Genomic DNA, 16835 nt, shown 5'->3' with positions numbered 1-16835 from the left:
AAAGATAGCTACATACCATGAGTTAATATTTCATTGGTTTTTATATCTACATTCATGAAAAGATACTATTTTTTTTCCTTTGTTAATCTCCTAGTCTGAATTTGGCATTCAGGCTGTTTTCCTCATACAAAGAGTCGATAGGGCTTTCTCCAACGCCAAGACCTAACATGGAGTTTCTTCCTTGCAAAACTTTGGTTAATTTATTTTTGTTGTGATTGTTTTTTCCTAGCTATCAAGTCAGAGTTACACAGAGAGAGGAGAGGCAGAGAAAGAGAGAGAGAGAGAGAGAGAGAGAGAGAGAGAGAGAGAGGTCTTCCATTGGCTGGTTCACTCCCCAGTTGGCTGCAACGGCCAGAGCTGCGCTGATGCGAAGCCAAGAGCCAGGAGCTTCTTCCAGAGAGCTGGATCGGAAGAGAAGCAGCCGGGACTGGAGCCAGTGCCCATATGGGATGCCGGTGCTTCAGGCCAGGGCTTTAACCCGCTGTGCCACAGCGCTGGCCCCTGGTTTCTTAGTTCTACACTAGGGTTTATAATTCCTTTCCCTTGAGAAATAGCACTTTTTATAGTGAGTAGCTTTATTAACCCATGTCACACTCATAGCTGACTGGACACCAAAGAGCATGTGCCCAGTCAACTCGATCACTTTCAGTTTGAGGTGACATAGTTCCTTTAAAATGGGAATGTTTGTATGTCAAATAAGATGCACTCATTTAAACAAAGACCACACTTGCAAAGCTTTTTGACATAAACCCTTATGTTGGACCTGGTGGGACTGATGTGAAATGATCTACCTAACATCCTCTGTAGCCTTGTTGTTGGAGGACTTAGAGGCCTCTTCACAAAATACTCTGTATAGATGGAAAGGTCTCCGGGAGAAATCAACTTAGGTTCTCCTACATTTTGGACAGAGGGCTGTATAGTCAAATGTTTGACTTAATTTTTATCTGGTATTAAATTTTATTACTCAAATTTCAAATCTGGCCTTTAGCTATTTATTTTATCCATTTATTTATTTTTGCTGGGAGAAACCAGGAATAATTATTAGTATTTTCAGAAAAGAAATACAAGCTCTTTTATACTTGCTTTGTATTCGACTTCTCACCAACCAGAAGCTTGAGTTCTGTTTTCCACAGCTGTGTAGGCAGCAGTGGACAGAGCTATGTATCACTTGATAGTAAGCACTTGGCTTTCTAATCACGTGCTTTTAAACTATCCTGGAACTGCTCAGCAACTGTTTTCCCAAGACAATGTCCACATGCACTAACATCTCCAACACTAACATCTCCAACAGTCTCCTGCAGGCCTATGGCTTTTCATGCACCGCTCAAGTCCAAAGTTAATGCTGAATGTTTCAGATTCTTATTAGAGAAATACACCACACTGGTTACTAAATTTTTTCTATTATATATTGCAGTGTAGGAAAGTAAAGCTTTGTAGCTTAAAAATATTATTCAATTTAGCTCACGATTGTGTGGGTCATGAATTTGGGGAGGGATTTAATTGGGAGAGGGAATTTTTGTGTCTCAGTGTAGTCAAATTTAATACATTGCACTTGGTATTTAACAGAATGAGTTGTTCCAGGAATGAGAGGTCTAAGAGTAAGTATTCCATCACCACCGCCACCACCCCCACCTTCAAAAGAAAAAGAATAAAAGACCCAGTTAGAATTTGCAGTAAGACCACGGGAACCCTAGAATGTCAGTTCTGCACATTTTATTTGATCCATCACACCTCTAAGTCCAGCTTGATCCAGTAGGATCCATTGCTCATTAGGGAAATGGTATTTGTGCACATGGCCAGGAGAAATTAATTGCACTCAACTTGACTACAAGCCATAGTTAAGTTAATTGCTTTTACTAGATTGGAAGTTGCTTGATAATATCAGGGGGTCTCCAAAAAAATTTATGGAAAATGAAAAAAAAAAAACTATGTATAGATTTCAAAAATATTTTTTCAGGCCGGCGCCGTGGCTCAACAGGCTAATCCTCCGCCTTGCGGCGCCGGCACACCGGGTTCTAGTCCCGGTCGGGGCACCGATCCTGTCCCGGTTGCCCCTCTTCCAGGCCAGCTCTCTGCTGTGGCCAGGGAGTGCAGTGGAGGATGGCCCAAGTGCTTGGGCTCTGCACCCCATGGGAGACCAGGAGAAGCACCTGGCTCCTGCCATCGGAACAGCGTGGTGCGCTGGCCGCAGCGCGCTACCGCGGCGGCCATTGGAGGGTGAACCAATGGCAAAAGGAAGACCTTTGGCCGGCGCCGCGGCTCACTAGGCTAATCCTCCGCCTTGCGGCGCCGGCACACTGGGTTCTAGTCCCAGTCGGGGCGCCGGATTCTATCCCGGTTGCCCCTCTTCCAGGCCAGCTCTCTGCTGTGGCCAGGGAGTGCAGTGGAGGATGGCCCAAGTGCTTGGGCCCTGCACCCCATGGGAGACCAGGAGAAGCACCTGACTCCAGGCTTCGGATCAGCGCGGTGTGCCGGCCGCAGCGCGCCAGCCGCGGCGGCCATTGGAGAGTGAACCAACGGCAAAAGGAAGACCTTTCTCTCTGTCTCTCTCTCTCACTGTCCACTCTGCCTGTCAAAAAAAAAAAAAAAAAAAAAAAGGAAGACCTTTCTCTCTGTCTCTCTCTCACTGTCCACTCTGCCTGTCAAAAAAAAAAAATATTTTTTTTTCACCAAAAATTAACTTGTTTTTAATTCAATTTTCCACAAACTCTTTGAAGTCCCCTAGGACATTGCATTTTAAAAATAATGTTTCAAACTTTCCAACCTATTACTATATAGTATTTCCACATATCATAATGAATGTGAAAATACTAAGCATTACTTTGGCTCAAAATCTGGAAAAATAGCTCTGTCTATAAATTTAAGTTTCTGTATAAAAGAAAACTCGCTGCTCTAAGTGTTGTTGGATGCACTGCTGAACTGCTGGATCGTCCTGAAATCCATCCGCAGGGAGCTACATCCCCAAGTCCTTTGATCGGCTATCTTCTAGCTGTGTTTAATCAATTGAGATAGCCACGGTATTTCCCCCACCCCTCAGCACCTCCAGCAGTGGCTGTGTACCCTCCACAGCGCGGCTCCATGCTGGGATATACCTCTCCTTGTGGTCCATATCTGGCTATTCAGCCCTGATCACAGTTACATGCCAAGCTAGCTAGCTTAGCCTCTGGTTCTAAATCCTCCGTTTATTGTCCCTATAACCCTAAAAAGTGGTAGTAGTTTCCTATCTTTTTTTTTTAAATTTATTTATTTGAAAGGCAGAGTTACAGAGAGAGAGAGAGAGAGAGAGAGAGAGGTCTTCCATCTGATGTTTTCACTCCCCAGCCATGTTTTAATGGCTGGAGCTGGGCTGATCTGAATCTTCTTCCATGTCTCCCATGTGGGTGCAAGGGTCCAAGGACTTGGGCCATCTTCCACTGCTTTCTCAGGCCATGGCAGAGAGTTAGATGGGAAGTGGAACAGCCGGGACTTGAACCAGTGCCCATATGAGATGCTGGCACCACAGGTGACAGCTTTACTCACTAGGCCACAGCTCTGGCCTACTCCTACCATTGGTAATACTAAGGTTGTCAAGTCATTCTCTGATTAGATTTTCATCTCTGCCATCAAATGTTACTTGATGCCTTATGCTGAATTCTTTCTGTTTGAAGGGCTAAAGTGAGCTCCGTTTTTCCTGCCATGGCTCTCTGACAGATATATCTTATAGATAACATATATTACATATGCTATATTTACTCTCTGGAGTAATAGACACATGTGTGGTTTATTATGCGATGTCAATACAGAATGTAAATATAAATTGGCATTCAAATACTGTTTATTAAATTTAATGAATAAAATGGAATTTAAATTATGTTTAAAATTTGCTATCAATACTTACCACCGGCAATACCGGGAAAGACAGCGGGAATGCCAGCGCCGGGAACACCGCCAACGCCGGGAACACCGCCAACGCCGGGAACACCGCCAACGCCGGGAACAGCGCCGGGAACACCGCCGGGAACACCGCCGAGCCCGCCAACGCCGGGAACACCGCCAACGCCAACGCCACCTGGTTGGAAATTGCCGCTGTCGATGCTCCCACCAGCCCATCCGTCATCCGTAGCTGAGCAATTTGGAGGTAAATATGTAGGGTTACAGTGACAGTGCTGTAGGCTGTTGCATATCTGAAAGCAGGAGGAATAGCACTTTTTAAGAGAGGCAGCTAGAGTTCTAAGTGTTCAACTAGAATTAGCAAATAAAGCTAGGTCCCAGAAGGCTGATTTGCCCATGCGGGCTTATGGGAATACCAATGTGTATGTGTGTGAGGGCGTGTGCAGCTGAGTATTTGCCTTCTGGGATTACTTCCAGTAATTTCTATTCGCACCTCATAACCCTGGTACTTACCCCATGACCGTTGCAATTTTGTACAGTACAGCCAAGATTCACATATGTGGTATCCACGCAGGCCTTATTTTGGCAGATCTGAAAAGGCAAGCCAAAAGAAGCTGTATGCTACCTAGATTTGACATTTAATTACAAAATTCCATACTATACGAACATAAAAGGTGTTCTTTCAACAGTGAATATTGTTCAACTAGAAATGAATGGGTAATTTATGGTGCTACTGTGTTTCCTGCATTGAGTGAGGCACTGGTTATCCGGGGAAAAAAAAGAGAATAATAGCGCTGTGTTTTGTTCGTTTCTACAGGGACAGTGGTAGAGATGAGATGACTGAAAGAGCAGTTAAGTAGGTGGTAAGTGCAATAGTGTCAGGGAAGCATTTCTGGAATAGTAAAACCTTCTCACTGAACCCTGAAGGGGAATAGGGCCTAATCTGCCTGGACATGAAAGTCAGACTCCATATAAGAAAAAAAACACAATATTCTGTTGTGGTGGTAGTGTGTGAATACCTACTGTATTTCAGTAGGATTTGGGTCAATACATATGATTCATTGTTGTAAAGCAAAACAGTACAACTTGTGGTCAAAACCCTTATTGCAGCAATTTTAATATTCCATCCCTTATCCTCCATAATTCCACTTAAAAAGAAAACTAAGAATTTCCATTCAATGGCCCAAACAACATAGTAAATTTTCTTGAGAAAACTCTTGGAATTATCATGCAGGATTATTATAACATGAAGAAGAATCAAGCAGTACATTTGTCCCTTCATCAAATTTACTTTTCAGATATGCAAAAAGAAATAAAATACACATCTAATATATTTTTCTTTTTTATCTTACAATTGTTTAAAAAAACATTTTGCCATATTCCATAGCAGGTAAAGCTGCCACCTGGGACACCAGCATCCCATATGGACTCTGATTCGAGTCCTGGCTGCTCCACTTCTATCCAGCTTCCTGCTAATGTGCCTGGGAAAGTGGCTAAAGATGGCCCAAGTGCTTTGGGCCCCTGCACCCATGTGGGAGACCCGGAAAAAGCTCCTGGCTCCTGGCTTTGGCCCAGCTGTGGCTGTTGCGGCCATTTGGGGAGTGAACAACTGATGGAAGATAGATCTCTCTCTGTCTCTCCCTCTCTCTCTCTCTGTACCTATGCCTTTCAAATAAATAAATAAACATTCTTAAAGATCTATTTATTCATTTGAAAGTCAGAGTTACACACACACACACACAGAGCTAGAGAGAGAGAGAGAGGTCTTCCATCCACTGGTTCACTCCCCAAATGACTGCAACGGCCAGAGCTGAGCTGATCTGTAGCCAGGAGCCAGAAGCTTCTTCCAGGTCTACCATGCGTATGCAAGGGCCCAAGGACCTAGGCCATCTTCTACTGCTATCCTGGGTCACGCACATGGGTGCAGAGGCCCAAGGACTTGGGCCATCTTCTACTGCTTTCTCAGGCCATAGCAGAGAGCTGGATGGGAAGTGGAGCAGCCGGGTCTTGATCTTGCGTCCATATGGGATGCTGGTGCTTCAGGCCAGGGTGTTAACCCACTGTGCCACAGCATCGGCCCCAATAAACGTATTTTTTCAAAAAAGCATTTTGTAACATTCACTTCAAAGGTAAACATTATTTAATACATATACTATTTTTCTTGAAAACAGAGATATTTAATAACAGAGTGAAAGATTCATGACAACAATGGTAAAGTGGAGAAAATAAAGTATATTGTCACATGGTACAACTCAATGAAGCACTATTTGTTACTAAATACCCAATGATGACATCCACACAATTTTTTCTCTCTATATATATTAACTTCTACAAATAAGAGAAAACGTCCAGTATGAAAATTCCTCAGAAAATTTAAAAAGACCTACCATATGACTCAGCTATCTCACTCCTGGGAATGTATCCAAAGGAAATGAAATCAGCATATGAAAGAGATATCTGCACTCCCATTTTTTTTTAAATTTTTATTTAATAAAGACAAATTTCCAAAGTACAGCTTTTGGATTACAGTGGCTTCTCTCCCCCCTGCCCCCCATAACTTCCCTCCCACCCACAACCCTCCCATCTCCCGCTCCCTCTTCTATTCCATTCACATCAAGATTCAATTTCAATTCTCTTTATATACAGAAGATCAATTTAGTATATATTAAGTAAAGATTTCAACAGTTTGCACCCACACAAAAATACGAAGTGTAAAGTACTGTTTGAGTACTAATTATAGCATTAATTTAGATTGTACAACACATTAAGGACAGAGATCCTACATGGGGAGCAGATGCACAGTGACTCCTGTTGTTGACTTAACAAATTGACACTCTTGTTTATGACGTCAGTAATCACCCTAGGCTCTTGTCATGAGTTGCTAAGGCTATGGAAGCCTTTTGAGTTTGCTGATTCCAATCTTATTTAGACTAGGTCATAGTCAAAGTGGAAGTTCTCTCCCCCCTTCAGAGAAAGGTACCTCCTTCTTTGATGGCCCGTTCTTTCCACTGGGATCTCACTTGCAGAGATCTTAATTTAGGTTTTTTTTTTTTTTTCTCCAGAGTGTCTTGGCTTTCCTTGCCTAAAATACTCTCATGGGCTCGTCAGCCAGATCCAAATGCCTTAAGGGCGGATTCTGAGGCTAGTGCACTCCCATGTTTATAGCAGCTCAATTCATAGTAGCACAGATATGGAATCAATGTAGATGCCCACCAACTGATGATTGTGGTATATATACACAATGTAGTATGTATACACAATGGAATATTACTCAGGCACAAAAAGAATGAACTCCTGACATTTGAAAAAAAATGGATGGAATTGGAGATCATTATACTAAGTGAAATAAACCAGACCCAGAAAGACAAAGATGTGATATTTAAAATGACCCTCCAGAGGAAGACCGTTGGGAAACTGCAAGAAGATATAAAGGGTAGTGTGGATGTCAGACAGAGAATAGCCATTCTATTATTCATGAAATAAATACTTAGGTCTTACGGTGTGTTCGGCCCCAGGAAGATACCAGCAAGCAACTCAAATCTCACTTGTTTAGGTTGCAGTAAAAGAGACACAAATAAACATGTTAGATATAAGTGAGAGAAGGCCCTTTTGTTGGAGACTTAGTTCCCAACGTATTATGGTAATGGCTAATTGATTGATGTTAGTGGTTGATGAATTAAGGGTGGAGGCTTGATTCAGTTATGGTGTCTGAAGGTGGCACCATTTGAAAGCAATTAGATTAGATTAAGTAGCTAGGGTAGAGCCCGTGATTGAGTCATGGTAGCATCATATAGAGAGACACATGGACACAGAGGACAAATGTTCTGGCTGTCCATGTGGCCCTTGCTCGACAGGTACTCCACCATCACCAGCTTTCATTGGCATCAGATGCCAGGCTACAGTGGCTGCCTGAACTTAGACTGTGAACCTCCAAAACCATGAGCCCAAATAAACCTTCTTTCTTTATAAGTTAACTTCTCTCTCTCAAGTATTTTAGTTGCAGTTATAAAAGCTAATAGAGTAGGATTGCAGAGAATCTTACAGTCTCTATCAAGGGAGTTGACCTTCAACCTACAAGCAGTTTGCTAGACTTAAGAAATTTACTTGCAGAGAAGGAAAGCTGATAAAAGCTTGTTTCAGAAAAAGAGAATGGAGGGGCCGGCGCTGTGGCACAGTGGGTTAAAGCCCTGGTCTGAAGCGCCAGCATCCCATGGGGCACCGGTTCTAGTCCCGGCTGCTCCTCTTCTGATCCAGATCTCTGCTATGGCCTGGGATAGCAGTAGAAGATGGCCCAAGTCCTTGGGCTCCTGCGCTCACGTGGGAGACCCGGAAGAAGCTCCTGGCTCCTGGCTTTGGATCGGCGCAGCTCTGGCCATTGTGGCCATCTGGGGAGTGAACCACCGGATGGAAGACCTCTCTCTGTCTCTACCTCTCTCCATAATTCTTTCAAATAAAATAAATCTAAAAAAAAAAAAGAATGGAAAGGGCAAAAAGAAATTGGAGATAGAACATTAGAATGCCATTATGGTAGCCCACAAAAATGGTAACTATAGAGTGAAATTGAGTGGTGGTGGAGACACAAACCAGTAGATGTATTTGAGACATAGTTAAAAAGCTTAAAACAGCCTGGGCTGGATCACTGTGGATTATAAATGGAGGATGAAAAGAGTTAGGTCAATGACATCAAGGATTCTGGCTTGTTTCACTCTATTGGTGGTGACACAGTTAACTGAGATGGGGGAAGCCAAGCATGATGCTCAAAAGTATTCAAATGTTTTCAGAGGCCTTTTTCAGCCTTTCATATCAAATGATGCTATGCTTCAATTTCCAGTATGTTTAATGCACCTGTGGAGAAGCTCCAAGCCACTGAAGGTAAACCAAAGAACATATAACTGGAAATATTAACATAAAGTTTTCTTCTTTGGAGCTGTGGTGCAGCCAGTTGAGTCACTGCCTGGGATGCTGGCATCCCATATGGGTGCCCGTTCAAGTCCTGGCTTCTACACTTCTGATCTGGCTCCCTGTTAATATGCCTAGAAAGGCACCTGAGGATGACCCAAATGCTTGGGCCTCTGCCACCCATTGGGGAGACCCCGATGAAGTTGCTTATGATTTCTACTTGGATCTCTGGATCAAGACTTTAAAATACAGATTTATTCAAATCCTTTGTTGGATTCCTTCTAGGAATAACTTGGTACAAGGAGTGGTAGTGGTTAGGTATATATATAGTCACCAATACCTGAGAATTGAAACTATATTTATAGCAGCCACTCTCTTACTTGCTCTTTGTTGACAAAAATAATTTTGGGATTTCTTATAATGATATGTTCAAACTCTTACTCTTAGGAGTATTTTAAAAATGGTGACACTCTAATGTGTAGAATTCATAGAAATCACCAGAACATTCAACATGCAGCTAGCTTGATCACTGTTAGTGAATAGACAGAAATATATGATACACATGAAGGCAAAGTTTTGGGGCTACCACTTGGGTAACCTCCCCAAGATCTCTACCCAGCCCTCCTCTCTCTCTCTACCATGGAGCAGAAACTTCTCCAGCATCAATATGCATTGGTACTTAAATCTTTAACAAGGGCATGTTTTAAAGGTGCTTAAACAGATGTCAACTTGACGGGGCACCTCTTTGGTCACGAACACTCTTTCACCCCTCACCAACCATGGTGAACAAAGATGGCACATTCTTTTTTATTAGATCTTTCCAACCATCCATCCTACAGCGTGGGGCTAGCTAGAGCTTCAGTTAATCACCTTGAAAGTACAGGAGGAGGAACACAGTATAGGATACATAGCTGAAAACCAGACTGATGACATAGTGGAGCCGCATAACTGTATTGGATGGGCAACCTCCAAACTCACTTTCCATTATCAGGACAAATAAAGCGCTAGCTGTTTGCTAATTCTTTTTTACTATGCTGTTCTTCAATGATATAGCCTATGTTTAATTTGGAAAATATTCTTCAAACTAAATTTCATGAAAGCAAATATATTACAAAGCTCTAAAAATAACTGGGTTTTGTGTGACAATTTGGGGTAATGTTTTCATTTTGTACACTTTTTTTTTTTTTTCTTTTTGACAGGCAGAGTGGACAGTGAGAGAGAGACAGAGAGAAAGGTCTTCCTTTTGCCGTTGGTTCACCCTCCAATGGCCGCCGCGGTAGGCGCGCTGCAGCCGGCGCACCGCGCTGTTCCGATGGCAGGAGCCAGGTGCTTCTCCTGGTCTCCCATGGGGTGCAGGGCCCAAGCACTTGGGCCATCCTCCACTGCACTCCCTGGCCACAGCAGAGAGCTGGCCTGGAAGAGGGGCAACCAGGACAGGATCGGTGCCCCGACCGGGACTAGAACCCGGTGTGCCGGCGCCGCAAGGCGGAGGATTAGCCTGTTGAGCCACGGCGCCGGCTGTACACTTTTTCTACTTCTTTATTTTCTAAATGAATATTAGTAAAGCTTGATTGAAGAAGACATTCAAATTGTGTAAAAAGTATTTCCTTAACTCTTAGGTAAACTATTTTAAATATGTGTATATTCATAATGATATGCAATGAAGATGTGAAAAATAGATTGAACTTACACAAGGGTACTTCAAAAATTTCATGGAATATGGAATTGAAAGATAAGTTTCTCTTGGTACAGAGAAATACTAAAATCCATGCATTTTTTTTTTTGTTAATATGCATTTTCTGTGAACTTTTAAAGAACCCCACCTAAGTATGGACACAAGTAGTTACTGAAAATGGCAAGTATAATTATATTTCAGGTATGTGATGTGGATGGGGGTTTGTTTCACTCTATGAAATCATGACTATTTTCATCACTACAATGGTAAGATCTTACTTTAACAATATAATGTATCCAAAGATAATTCATAATTTAATGAAATATCCTGAGCACTGTGATTCTCAGTCCCATCAATGAATATACACAATTTCCATTAAAAAGACAAAATAGCCAATGAATTGCTGATAACAATATATTCTATCACTGTTTGCAGATTATATTTTATTTTTAAAAAATTTTTCTGATATTCCAAATTTTCTACAATGAAAATACACTTAATTTATGATGGCAAACACAAAATATGTAGCATTCAATAAGAGTATAAAATATTAGAAAATTATTTGGTAAGAAAAGACTATTGGCCAACTTACCTTATTATTACCACACACAGCTCCATTTGGTACCCACATCTTTGCAACATCTAGATGATCTGGTTTATATTCCAGGGAAACGCAGATTGATCCACTTACGTTGGCATATATAATAGTAGCATTTTGAATTTCAAGTATAGTCTCAGTTGTATGCTTACACATTAATTTTCCACACTTCCGATTACTATAATTTTCCCATAAATGAAAATCATTAATTTTAATATATGGAAATATTAGAATATCATACCTAAAGCTAATATATTTATACAAAGCCAATATTTGCAAAAGAATATATGTAATTAATTTTGGGACTTCAAAAAACAGGAAGGGTTTGTCTGAATTGCTACTGAGAAATGAACATTGTAATAATTATGAGCTACTTCCTAGTTAGCCTGCTTACTTTGCTTGTGAATCCTTCACTCTTGTTTGATACTCAAACATCGTCAAATCCAACCTTTAAAAATTGGTACATTTGTTTAAGTATCAGCCTACCTGGGTTCCCTTTTCAGTTTAGCATTATGGATCTCCAACAGAAGAGATACTGAAAGATACTGAGGCAATCAGTACTAAAATAAAACCATGAACATACTTCATAATGATAGTGCTGTAAGCCACAGAGAAAAATCATAAAAGTAACTTGAAATTAAAGAAATATTACCAACCAAAAAGCCCTAATACACTGGAGGATTAACTTTCCAACAGTAAAAATAACAAAACAAAACAGTAGACTGTTGAATGACAGATATCAAAGGTCAACGTGGGCAAGCTTCCCATTCTACATGCAGAAGAAATTTTCCCCCAAATCAGGCGACAGGACAATGATTTTAAAAATTTGTCATCATGAATCCTGGATTAAGGAAAATGTAATCTAGGTTCTTCTAATTGAAAGAATTTTTTTTAAGATGGAGGCTTCTAGCAGTACAGGTACATGTTGCTTTAGGAGATGAAGGAAGTTCCTTTCTATTTCTGGTAGATGAGAACACTTATTGTGGCTCAGTGCTAGGTTCTGTGATAAATCATACACCAGAATAGAGAGAATTGTGTAGATAAAGTTAAAGCTGGCATTTCTAAGAGAAAGAGAGCACAGCATTGAGTCATGCCCCCAGCCCTGCCACAGACACACCAAGTATAAAAAAGGGATCTATTGGTTAGAAACAATCATTCCAGGGATGTGAAAACCACTCTGCCCTATAGGACAAATTGAGAGGCATTTACTCTGGAAAGATGCTATAAAAATGTGCTACAAGTAGTGGGAGCCTGCACCCTCTGTCCTGGCTCTGCCTCTCCCAGCTTACTCCAGGTCGTCATTTTAGCAGAGCAGGGCATATATAAACCAAAGACCTCAGGGCTAAAGGGGTCTTTCTTGAATTGGTGCACAGGACCGAAAAGCCTCAGTGCCAAGGGGAAAAGGAGAAAACAGCAGACTTAGTAGGAAGTGGACGGTAATAAACTGAGGGAGTTTATTCTCAACATGTGTCCTGCAAGAAATGTTAAACATCTGAGTTCTTCAGACAGAAGGAAAATGATGAGTTAGAAAGGAGGAGGGGAGGTAGATGGGAGGAAAGGTTGGGTGGGGTGGGAAGTAGCATTATGCTCTTAAAACTGTATACATGAAATTTGTTCTGACTGTATAAATTGACAAAAAACTGAACCACTGCTAAAAATCATCTAATCCAAGCACAAATCCTCCAGGAATTTTCTAAAACTCCAGAACTGAACGCTTCTACCGATTCCCATAATATGCATTCTTACTCAGGACAACATGTCACACACAGCCCAGCTGATCTACTACAGGTACATTCCCAGTGGTCTTTGGTGGGAAGGCATGGTAGGCTAGAACTGTAATCTGAAACACACATATACACACACACTCACACTCACACTTTGAATGGACTAGAGTGTACCTGGAAAAGGAAAGCATTGTATGACAACTGAGTTTTAAGAATAGGAACTGTATCATGAGATATTTTGCAGATGTGAGTTTTTAAAAACTCATCCGAACACATCAAATCTTCTTAGCTTGAGTAAGAAGATGGGTCTAACATCAGTTAGGTAACTGGACATTTAGAGGGACTACCTACTAAAATCTGCATCTAAACTTTATCTTAAAACCCATATGATCACTGAATTACACATGAGCGATGAAGACTCCAGAGAGCTCCTAAAAAGCATCTCTTGGAGGCATACAGAAATGAGCAGTGTTGTCAGCTGCTGATCACAGGGCAGTACAGCATACAGCTGGAATCCAGCTCTGAATCCAGGAGTCTACGATATCTTTTTCTGTGCTAGAAAAATTTAAAAGTTCTTAGACTCATACAGACTTTTGAAAGGACGCAGTAACCTACTCAGAGGGGTTCTCACAAGCCCAAACTAAGACAATCTGAGAAAATATCAAAATAAATAAAGGGGGTAATGCACTCTAAAATAACAATTAGCGAGTTTAAGTTGATATGAGCAAATGTATGGCCAAATAAATAAAAGAAATACAAGGAAAGGAATACTTTTTCCCATAACACGGTCCTCGCTAATAAAGCAAAGGCAGATAACGGAATTAGAAAATCATCAATAGGTCTTAGAACAAGTAGGCAAAAGTTTAAAGAGAAACAGAATATTACCACCATCTTATAATGCCCCATAAATTACATATTAAACATGTGAGGAAAAATATTAACTCTACAGTTGAGAAACTTAATGAAAAAGAAGTTTACCAAAATACGTAATCTAAAATTTCCAATATGGAAATAAAATGATATGTGTCTTTGTGAAAGTTGCAGTGGAGGACACAACATCATTTTAGTGTTGAATGGGCAAAATGTATAACCTGAATATAATTATGAAAACTATCAAACAAATGCAACTTGTCAGGAAATTCTACAAAATAATTAACTGTAGCATTTTTAAAGATCTAAGAAAATGCAAATGAAAAGTTCCAGACTAAAAAAAAAACTGTAAAAACAATGTATAAGAGACTCATATATAGGTGACTACAGATTTGTTCCTGAGCAAGGGAAAATTTCTATAAACACTTCATTGAGACAATCACTGAGGTTTCAGTATGAACCATGTTTGACAGCTAGAATACATTTATGCAAGAAAATATATTTATCCTAAAGAAAGATGCACTTATTTATTCAGGGGTAAAAAAGCAATTTATACTTAAATGGGTCAGAAGAGTAATTATGAAGAGAGGACAGGGAAGAAGAGTTAGAAAAACAAAGGGTTAATGCAAATAGGCAAAATGGAAATAATTGGTGAATCAGGACAAAAGGTAAATGGTGATTCTTTGTACTGCTCAGACAAACTAGAAGCTTTTACAGAATTTTTACTTTTACTTTTGAAATAATATCAAAATAAAATTTTATACGAAGTGAGTGGGGTTAAGGGACCCTCTAGTTCTACTTCATCTACTATGAGAATAGCTAATAGTTGACCCTCACATAGTGCATGCCCTGTGTCAGTCACCAGTCTACATGTTTTTCATCCAGGATCTGTATCACTCCAGTGATGTCAGCGATACTCATAGTTCATGTATGAGACTGAAGTATATGCCTGATGCCACACAAACAGCTCAACACTGGAGTTGGGCTTTGAAAACAGAAGTCTGGTGTAGCATTTGTTCACACTTCAACCGTCTCTACATCATCACCCTGGATAAAATTAAGGTGATAGCATCTAAAATTTTTTTTAAAAAATGGATTAATGGTGAGTAATGTTTCTAAATGTAAATTAAATACTTGGTAGGGGGAAAATACAAAGCATAATTTGGGTATACAAGAAAGAAAAATACTTATCCATCAACAACCCCTTTACAGCAGGTGCTGTTTTGCTTTCATATAAGATTTATTGGTTGGTGCTACTTTCAAATAGAAGGCTTTAATAAGCAGAGGTTCTCAGATAGATTTGTGAGAGCATACCCAGCATCACACTTTTTGTACCCATCATGAGTTATGCCACAGTTCCCAGATATATCAGCCATAGCATTCAGTTCTTCATAACATTCTGGAGTGCCGCCTTCTACTTCTGAAAAACAGTACAATTAGTCCTATTAATTGTGTATTAATTTACATTAAAATGATTAACACCTACATTTAAAAATCTGGGATGTTCTAAAATATTTTGAACAAAATAAGACTATAACGTGCAGGGAAGGAGAGGCAAATCTAAGATGATGACTTCCACAAGGTAGCAATGCTTTGTCTTGCCATTTCTTTTTTTTTCTTTTTTCTTTTTTTTTTTACAGAGAGTTATACAGTGAGAGAGAGAGAGAAAAGTCTTCCTTTTCCATTGGTTCACCCCCCAAATGGCTGCCACAGCCAGTGCGCTGTGCCGATCCGAAGCCAAGAGTCAGGTGTTTCTCCTGGTCTCCCATGCAGGTGCGGGGCCCAAGCACTCGGGCCATCCTCCACTGCACTCCCGGGCCACAGCCGAGAGCTGGACTGGAAGAGGAGCAACTGGGACAGAACCGGCACCCCAACCAGGACTAGAACCCCGGGGTGCCGTTACCGCAGGCAGAGGATTAGCCTAGTGAGCCATGGTGCCGGCCAGCCATTTCTGTGTTAGGGCTATCCACCTGCCAGGACGAGGAGTCTCAGTGAGTAGATGCGGTGAGCTGTCCAGAAAGCCCTGGAGAATTATGCCCTAGAAATAAGGGTGAACTGAACCTTACCTAAACTTCAACCAACCCTCAACAAATGTCAGTTTTTGACCTAACTTAGGCGATTAGTCTCTCATTTCTTATGACTAGCAGAAGAAAAACTTTGATGGCAGTATCTATACAAGAAGAACATTTAGACTAAAGACAGGGCTTTTCAAAGATAAAAGCTAAAGATGAAAAACAGCAGAACAATTTTGAACTAGAAATATGTCTCCATTTAAAATACCATTTAAGAACAAATAAGACACAAACAAACACATAGCTGTGTTAAAGTAATGAAGAGTATTATGGTAAACATAGACTAAACCAGATTCCATATGATATAAATATGCAAGAAGGAAAGGTATTAAAGAATTTAAATATTAATGGAGAGATGATTAAATATAAATATATATTTGAATTTTTAAAAATCTGTGCAGTAATATATTTAAGCCACAATTCCAAGAAACTCAGAGAATACTATGTGCACACACATACACTCGGGAGCATATCATATGACAATGGACAGACGTTAAAGACAGAGGAATTCCTAATGGAAGGAACAGGGGATACATGTGGCAGATTTTTCTTCAGAGAAGATGGAAACCATTTGACGACATTGAAAACATACCAATCTACAATTATAGTTGATGTTTTCAACATGGCTTTTCTTAAAATACCTGAATAAATTATTAGCCAACTTGACCTAAATGACATTTATTTTAAGTAACACTAAAAGTAACAATGGCAACATACACACCCTTTTCAAGTGTATAGAAAACATTCAGGAAGGTTGTATTTCAGGACATAAAATACACCTCAACAAATTAAAAAATACTGTATTAATCAATATATTTAGACCATAACAAGATCAAGGTTATTGATTACAGAAAGATACATAAAAATCTCCCAAATGCTTGGAGCTTAAACAATAAAATTCTGTGGCATAGAGGGTTAAGCTGTTGCTTTCAGCATCACATATGGGTACCTGTTTGAGTCCTGGCTGCTCTACTATCCATCCAGCTCACTGCTACTGTGCCTGGGAAAGCAGCGGAGGATGGCTCAAGTACTTGGGCCCCTGCATCCACGAGGGAGATGTGGCGCAAGCTCCTATCTCCTGGCTTCATCCTGGACCACCCCAGCTGTTGAGGTCATTTAGGGAGTAA

At 40.5% G+C, this 16835-nt stretch overlaps 1 protein-coding gene across 1 annotated transcript in view; it reads right to left on the bottom strand.

The window, feature by feature from the left end:
- The window catches only part of ADAM2 (ADAM metallopeptidase domain 2), an 80314-nt gene that overhangs the window by 6448 nt on the left and 57031 nt on the right, over positions 1 to 16835 (bottom strand). The window contains exons 15-18 of the mRNA XM_062213292.1: positions 14951 to 15056; positions 11037 to 11220; positions 4384 to 4461; positions 3878 to 4163 (exon numbers count right to left, since the gene is read on the bottom strand). Of these exons, the coding sequence (XP_062069276.1) occupies positions 3878 to 4163; positions 4384 to 4461; positions 11037 to 11220; positions 14951 to 15056 (654 nt within the window). The remainder of the gene's footprint in view (positions 1 to 3877; positions 4164 to 4383; positions 4462 to 11036; positions 11221 to 14950; positions 15057 to 16835) is intronic.

This window comes from Lepus europaeus, chromosome 16, assembly GCF_033115175.1.
Source record: "Lepus europaeus isolate LE1 chromosome 16, mLepTim1.pri, whole genome shotgun sequence".
NCBI lineage: Eukaryota > Metazoa > Chordata > Mammalia > Lagomorpha > Leporidae > Lepus > Lepus europaeus.
The sequence above is the reverse complement of the archived record's forward strand: the minus strand, read 5'-3'. Positions and strand labels throughout refer to the sequence as shown.